The sequence below is a fragment of the Salvia hispanica genome, chromosome 6 (genome assembly GCF_023119035.1).
Source record: "Salvia hispanica cultivar TCC Black 2014 chromosome 6, UniMelb_Shisp_WGS_1.0, whole genome shotgun sequence".
Taxonomy (NCBI): Eukaryota; Viridiplantae; Streptophyta; class Magnoliopsida; order Lamiales; family Lamiaceae; genus Salvia; species Salvia hispanica.
Window position 1 is genome coordinate 21897852 of NC_062970.1, and position 8276 is coordinate 21906127.

The 8276-nt window shown below is 38.4% G+C and overlaps 2 protein-coding genes across 2 annotated transcripts; one reads left to right on the plus strand and one right to left on the minus strand.

Moving 5' to 3' along the window:
- The first annotated feature begins 506 nt into the window (after nt 1-506).
- On the plus strand, nt 507-5207 carry LOC125194934 (V-type proton ATPase subunit B2-like). Its single transcript, XM_048093147.1, has 13 exons — nt 507-617; nt 1403-1464; nt 1952-2007; nt 2136-2234; nt 2543-2602; nt 2791-2902; nt 2995-3185; nt 3541-3691; nt 3830-3912; nt 4194-4241; nt 4343-4396; nt 4500-4583; nt 4671-5207. The coding sequence occupies exons 2-13, from the start codon at nt 1410-1412 to the stop codon at nt 4854-4856; spliced, it is 1179 nt and encodes a 392-aa protein (XP_047949104.1). The 5' UTR covers nt 507-617; nt 1403-1409; the 3' UTR covers nt 4857-5207.
- Nucleotides 5208-5863: 656 nt separating this feature from the next.
- On the minus strand, nt 5864-7812 carry LOC125194935 (serine/threonine protein phosphatase 2A 57 kDa regulatory subunit B' alpha isoform-like). The gene is made up of 2 exons (XM_048093149.1): nt 6808-7812; nt 5864-6199 (listed from the first exon to the last, which is right to left on the minus strand). The coding sequence occupies exons 1-2, from the start codon at nt 7810-7812 to the stop codon at nt 5864-5866; spliced, it is 1341 nt and encodes a 446-aa protein (XP_047949106.1).
- Between the last annotated feature and the right edge of the window lie 464 nt (nt 7813-8276).

Below are 8276 nucleotides of genomic sequence, written 5' to 3' on the forward strand. Positions count from 1 at the left end.
TGTGTATTAAACCATGTATTGTTCCAAAAGATTACATTTTCCAAGCATGGATATACTCCTCCCGTCCCAAGATAAGCGAGTCATATTCCTTTATGTGATATCTCACTATAAGTGAGTCATTTCTTTTTGGCAAAAAATAACTCCTCTTACTTTATTATCCACCTACTTTATTCTCACTTTACTATTCTATTTTACAATCTCTACTTTCATTAAATAGTACTCCCTCCGTTCCATATTACTCACACTTTTCATTTTATGCCGTAAATTTGGGATTGATTTTTTAGTGTAATTAAATTAGAATTTTAAGTGTAATGAGGCATCACTTAATAAAGAGCTTTTAACTTAATCAAATATATTAATTAAATGCATTAATTTTAAGTTAAACTATAAATAATGTAAGAAATTTGTGATGAGTCAATAGTTTGAGTAACATGAGACGGAAGGAGTATCAATTTTTTAAATTCGTATCCAAAAGAAGGGCTCCACTTATTTTGAGAAAAGGGGACTAAAATATATCAGCCATCAGATCTCAGTTCAGTTTCCTTTCAGCTGATTGCAGCAAATCCATCTCATCTCTCTCCAGCCGCTCCTCGCGCTCTCATCGATTGGAAAAATCGGTACGTACCTTTCCAGATCCAATTCCATATTCTCCACATTTCAATCGCGAAGATTATGTAATTTTCGTTGTTTCATTTCGTATTTTGATGTTTTTTGCGCATCACATTTGCTTGAATTTGTTCGTGTCATTGATACGGCTTAGCTGTTCGAGTAGTTGATCGTTTTGAATTCACTTGTTTGTGTCGGTGTTTCGATGCGTCTGAATTTTGGTTCTGAGTTGATTCAGTTTTGTACGTGGTGATCCAATTTTAATACTCTGAATTAATGGCAGTTAGCGGTTGATTTTATTTTTGATAAGCTCTTTGCATAAGCGAGGATGTACTGTGATGATCTAGATCAGACTGTGGTTGCTAGAGCCTCTAGTTGGCAAGCGATTAGATTCTAGGGCCCGTGTCAGACTTATGGAGTGGAAAGGAGCTTGCCTCAGCATCTTAGAAACAGAAATTTAGTTTCATTGTATTGAGTGACCTTGGTTGGTTATCAACCGATGGAAATATGAGATCAGTTTACTGATCGGGAAGAAATTAAAGGAGACTGCAGTTTAGTGGTGTTGGCTACTTGACTTTGATGTGTGGTATAGATTGAATGAAGTCTGCAGTTGATAAGTTGTAGGGGCGGCGTAGCTTGTATAGTATCATTTGTGTAGTGTGTATGAAGAGAGGTTGAATTGTGTATGAAAGTTAGAGTTTAGCATCCACAGCTTACTGCTACTGAATGTGCAGTTGCTTCAGTCAGCAGCTGATAACATTTTCTAATTTGGTTGGAAATATTGTGGATTTTTCAGGTTAAGTATGGGTGCTGAAAATAATGTTGATATGGAGGAGGGAACTCTGGAGATTGGAATGGGTATATTGTCTTGCAACTTACCTTATACACCCTTTGTTCACATGAATGTGTGCTGAGGGGAATGTGTGCTGGAGATTGAATGAAATCATGTGGCCATTCCTTCAGTTTCAGCTTTCCATCATTTTATTGGTTTCTTATTTTTTATTTATATATGTGACATAAGAATGTATGAAATGAAATCATCACTAAGACCACTATCTTTTGATACAAAACAATATGGGTGCTGAGGGGAATGTTTTAAAGGCTTTATGATTTCCTTGATCTCTTAGTCTAAAGAAACATTGCTGATAGAAACATTTAGTTTCCCAACTATCAAAGTATTGAACTATTTTCTTTATAAAAGAATTGGGGTTTCTTGCAAACCCACCCCTCTGAATCTTCTCAATGCACCCAAGTTATGTTCACCTGGGGAAGCTTGCCTTACAACTATTAGATTTAAGTTCATTGATATTTGATTCTGTTGGATCTGTTGTCGACATGTTTGCAGAATACAGAACTGTATCTGGAGTTGCTGGACCTCTTGTCATCCTCGACAAAGTGAAGGTAAATGTTGTGTTGCCTTGTCATATTTCTTCCTCATAAGGCATCAGTTTCATATGCATCTCTTTTAGGTCCAAAATTTTAGGTCATGGAACAGGATTTATTTATATGTCTTTCTAAAACCATGCCAGGGACCCAAGTACCAGGAAATTGTTAACATTCGTCTAGGAGATGGAACAACTCGACGCGGGCAAGTATTAGAGGTTGATGGAGAGAAGGCTGTTGTTCAGGTGATCATAGCCTCTAGTTTCGATAATTTAGGGTTTCGTTCTTTGATTAGATGACTAATAGTATATTTTTTATATCTATACTAGTTCTGTATATTTGAACTTTGTGCTTCATTATGGAAAAAAAAAATTCTCTTTTTGGCTTCTTCAAACTCTGTTAGTGTTATAAATTAATAACAAATGGTTAGTTCCTTCTAAAAGAACCATATTCGAATTTCTAGCATTTATAGTTCACAAACATCAATACTTACACTATAGTTGTTTACCTTTGAGGAGGCTCATCACATACTATTTTGTTTCTTGTTCATTAGGTTTTTGAAGGAACTTCTGGAATTGATAACAAATATACAACAGTCCAGTTTACCGGCGAGGTACAGTTATTCTCAATTTTATTTGAAACTTTTTCTCTCAGAAAGTCTTTTATTGTCTCCTTTCTTGAATTATTAGCATTCTGTCATTTTTCTGGATGAGGAGTGCAAAAATCCTAACTCCTTAAATTATCTATTTCTTTGACGTTAAACTCAGGTGGCATAAAAACTCTACTACATCTTATTTGCAGGTTCTAAAGACACCAGTCTCGTTGGACATGCTTGGCCGTATCTTTAATGGTTCTGGGAAACCCATTGACAATGGCCCTCCTATTCTTCCTGAGGCTTACTTGGATATATCTGGCAAGTGTGCATCAAATACTAGTTACCACTATGCATATATGCCAAGTGGCAATAGCTCATACGTTAATGTATTCTTTAACTTGTTTCTGCAGGGAGTTCAATCAATCCTAGTGAGAGAACTTATCCTGAAGAAATGATTCAGACTGGAATTTCCACTATTGATGTCATGAACTCAATTGCTCGTGGACAGAAAATTCCTCTTTTTTCTGCTGCTGGTCTTCCCCACAATGAAATTGCTGCTCAGATCTGTCGCCAGGCTGGTCTCGTCAAACGATTGGAGAAATGATCAAGTCTCATATTCCATAGTTATAGTATAGTAGATATAAAACATCTATAACAAACAACAAATAGTGACAACAGTTCCGTCTATCTGATAGATTAGGAGAAACCTTACCTATTTTTTTTTCGATTTTGATTTTCGTAATCTGATTAAAAGAATCAAAATTCAACCTTAATTTTAACTGCTGATTTGAAGTTTAACATGTCTCTGTTATATTTAAACATTTCTAATTAGGTGGCTACCGTGCAACTGTTCTCATTTCTGTTATTTCTAGCTTGGACTTGATATTTATGTCAATTTTATATTTTTATAAAAATAATGAGCGTGACAGATTAAGTGATTAACTACCCCCTTTTAGGTGTCTGCTGCTCGAGAGGAAGTGCCTGGAAGACGTGGATATCCAGGTTACATGTACACTGATCTGGCAACCATCTATGAACGAGCTGGACGTATTGAAGGGCGCAAAGGATCCATCACCCAAATTCCTATTTTGACCATGCCCAATGATGGTAACACATATGCCAACATTTAACATTAGCTACCTGATGGTCTTCTTTATACATATACATGTGTGCGTATTTATTATCATCATTAGTGTATTTTCAGGTTAACCTAATCCTGATCTTTTGCTCATTGAAATTGTTCAGATATTACACATCCAACTCCAGATCTTACAGGTTATATTACTGAGGGGCAGATATACATTGACAGACAACTTTACAATAGGCAGGTAAACACAAGGAGTTGTCTTTCTCTGGTTGATCATATACAAGCAATTACACCACAATTTGCTCAAGTCTGAACTTTAGGGTTACTAGTTCAAATTTGTGGATATTCTTTTTGTTCATAAAGTTGGTTAACATAATCTAGTGAATTACTGTTTCATTTGTCACTTTCTAAATGATCAGACTCTTCTCAAAATGCTATACTCTGTTAACATGTGTAATCAGTGGGCTACTTACGTTACAAAGGAAAGCATTTCTTGGCTGAATAAATTTTCTCATTTATCAGATATACCCTCCAATCAATGTCCTGCCATCATTGTCTCGTCTAATGAAGGTTAGCTGATAAAATAAAATGCAGTTTATTTGGTTTTGTTATTGCTGGAGAAAGATAGTCCAGTTTTGATGTTTTAAAATGCTGCTTCATTACTTTTGCAGAGTGCTATTGGTGAGGGTATGACTCGTAGGGATCACTCCGACGTGTCTAACCAGGTTGGATTTCTATTTCATCATAAAAGTTGTTAAAATGATTTGCTCAAGCAATTTACCTTTTTCTTTTGTATCTGTCTAAAAATCTTAATTTTCATATGCTTAGCTCTATGCAAACTATGCCATCGGAAAGGATGTTCAAGCAATGAAAGCCGTGGTCGGAGAAGAAGCACTTTCCTCAGAAGATCTGGTCTGTCATTTCCACGTTTGTACATAAAACAATCACAGCAATACAAGTTAAAACAAATACACTTACCAAAATTGTGTGAACATGCAGCTATATCTTGAGTTCCTCGATAAATTCGAGAAGAAGTTTGTTGCTCAGGGGGCGTATGACACCCGCAATATCTTTCAGTCGCTCGATCTGGCATGGACACTCCTCCGGATCTTCCCCCGAGAACTGCTCCATCGTATCCCAGCAAAGACGCTTGACCAATACTACAGCAGGGATGCATCCAACTGAGAGGGAAGAGAGGAAAAATTGGAATCTTAGTTTCTGCAAACACTGATATATTGTTTGGTGTATATTATGTTGGGTGGTTTTATATCCTCCTCTAGCTCCTTCGGAATAAGCATTGACGACTGTCCACGGAAGCGAACTCTCTCCGGCAGACGAAAGACTTACATTCAGTGGTAAAGAGAAGCAGTTAGATCTGGTAATGAAGAGCATTTTCCTGCTTTTATATTTCAAATTCGAGAAACATTTTGTTGCTTAGACTATTTATTGCTTGCAATTTTTTCTCAAGGGGCTTCTCTTAAACTTTCAACTGCTACTGTATTATTATTATTCATAAAATTTCTTAAGCTTCCTTTATTTATCAACTTATTTAATGTGCCTATGTTTGTTTGACATTCATTAAAGCCATACGTTACGACCAACGATTTCACATATTTCCAAAAATTGTTTAACTCTTCTATCAAGCACCCAAGCGTGAGCATCCGCAATAGCGGACTAGCAGGAAGGGCGTGGGGACGTCCACTATTGCGTTAGGCTAACGCGATGGACGTCCCGAAGTAGGACGAGCTCTCATCCGCGACCTAGCACCGTTAGTCGATCGCTAGTCCGCTATTGCCCGGACACCGATCGCCTAGCCGATTTTTTAATTTTTATCTTAATTTTTTTTTTATTTATACTCTATATTTACAACTTATTGTACTTTATTTTTTTAATATTTGACAAACACCAGCAAATAAAATGAATTAATCGTATTTGTCAATTTATTTGTTTGGCTAGGGCGTCAGCTAGTCCTAGTGTTAGGCTGTGAGAAATCCTGACGATGTAGCAGACTGTGGCAAATCTTAATGACATGACAAGATTTGTTTTTGGTTAGTCCTAGTGTTAAGCTATGAGCTAGGGCGTTCTATTGTGGATGATCTGATAATGAGAGAACTCAATTAAGATAGGCTTCCAATTATATATAAGCGATGCAATCTATCATACAAAAACACACCCACCCTCAGTCCATTTATTTAATCGGGAAGGCCTGATCTGAGAGACTCTTGGATGAATTGGTTGAGTTTCGCTGCCATTTCCACTCTCTCCCACTTCTGTTTCCGCTTCGTCTCCACCTCCGAGTGGCTATGATCGAGCTGTGCTAGGCACCGGGCATAGAGCACAGGCTCCATCTCCACCAGCATCTCCTTCACATTCTGTGTCAGCTGACGCACGCTTTTGCTCCAATGCCCTCTCACATTCTTCTCCATTCCTTCCACTACCACGGATAGCACCTCTTCTACTGCTTCTGCTTGGATCACCATCTTCACAAACCGCTCGTTGTTCCACATGTACAACGCTCGTTCTGCAACCTGCAACGTGAGAGTTGGCCAAGGTAAATTTTCTGGACTGCCATTGATGGAATTTGCCAAAGACTCGAGGATAAAAATACTCAACTAAACTACCCTAAAGAAATACTTCCTCCATCCCACAATAGGAGTCACATTTAGTGTGAGCATGAATTTTAAGAAATGTAAATAATAATGGATTGGAAAAGTTAGAGGAATATGAGATCCACTTTTTTTATATTGGTTTTATAATAGAATGTGAGTGCATAAATTAATGGAATGTTGGACTTATTTATCATTTATGGTCAAAATGAAATGCGACTCTTATTGTGGTACGGACGAAAATTGAAAAATGTGGCTCTTATTGTGGGACGGAGGGAATACTAATACTATGATCCATGAGAATCTGTTTGATTCATGGAATTAGAATATTATGACATGTTTAAAGAATTCAATTCAAAATCCTTTGTTTGATAAAATGAATTTGATTCATGGAATTAGAATTTTATGAAATGTTTGGAGGATTCAATTCAAAATTCTTTGTTTGATAAAAGGAAGTAATTGATGAAATTGATTACGAAAGAATTTCTCATACATACACAAAACAGAGTCTAGATAATAATTGAAGATACCTGCGAGTTTTGACTGTTGAAGCACTTTGTTATCCGTTTGCACAAAGGCAAAGCAATAGCCTTATACTCCTCAGTCTCCATGTTCTCAACCAAATCTTCCAACTCTCCTATCAGCACAATTTCTTTGTGGCAATTGGTCGTCGGCCAATATCGTAGAATCCCCCTAACCACAGCCACCCCGAGCACCGGTTCCTTCTCCACAAACTGATGCACACAGTAAGCCAACTGCTTGTGATACGCCTGCATCCCTTTAGGCCGGTGCAACGGCATCAGAACCCTCATCAAGAAAAGCCTATGCTCCTCCTTCAACGGGACGCTAAATCCATTGATGATCGTCCCCCATATCTCAAGCAAATCCCCAATCCCCGCATGCTTCTCATTACCCTCGAACGTATAATGCAAGAAAACATCGTTCATTGCTTTCCTCATGAAAGATCTCGAGCCATGGAACTTAGAGTATATCTGGTGGCACAGTTTCTTCAAGCTCTCTCGCTCCCTCAGGTCATCGGACTTGAAGAGCGCCAGCAGGTTGAGGATGAAGGAGTCTTTGATATACTCTCCTAGCGTTTTAGGCTCCATGTTGATGACTAGGCAGAGGAGGATGTCGTAGACGGGCTGGAGGTGGGGCCAGGTGGCAGCCGGGGTGGCAATGAGGTCGTCGTCGTCTAGCAAGATGGAGGTGCTGGGAGGCGGGAGGCGCCGGAAGAGGTGGTCCTGTATCATAGAGAAGAGGGGCGAGAGGACTTCATCGGGCAGGCATGGACCGTTTCTCATTTGCTTTAGCAGAGAGAGAAGCTTGATGAGCTTATCGCGCTTCAGGCATTGCAACGAGGGCGATTCTGATGGATTGATGAATGTGGATGTGTAAGAGCAGTGTGAAATTAAAGAGAGAATCCCATAATGCTCTGAGCTTCTACGCCTGTACATGGAATCAAGTTCGAGAAGAGATTTCAGTGTGTTCGCCTTCATCTTCTTCGACTTTGGGCTATTCCGGTGAACGCCCATTCTATTCTTTTCTATCTCAACGCAGTGGCGGAGACGGAGAAGACAGCAGTTGATGCTTCACCTGAAAAATAACATAACACATAACAAATAGAGACAGCAGAATCGATATTACATATGTGCAAAAGTATTGGAGAATCCGAAAAATAGGTTTCTTTGACATAGACTAAGACATTGTGGGGCATCACAGACAAAAACACAAATGATATGTAAAAAAAGGTGGATTGAAGCTCAAAATCATATTTTCACTTGGGATAAGATGAATTTACAAAGATTGGCAAATTCAATGCAGAAAGACGCGAACGAGAAGGTCTTGTAGTCGCAATGCCTGATGACAAAAACTATCTTATTGCACACATTCCTCTTTCTTCACTTCATGTATCACAAAAACTATCTTTAATAAAATTAGTGGCTTCATCGTCGTCTTTCGCTCTATATCAGTGGAACGGGACAGAATCTTCAAGGTT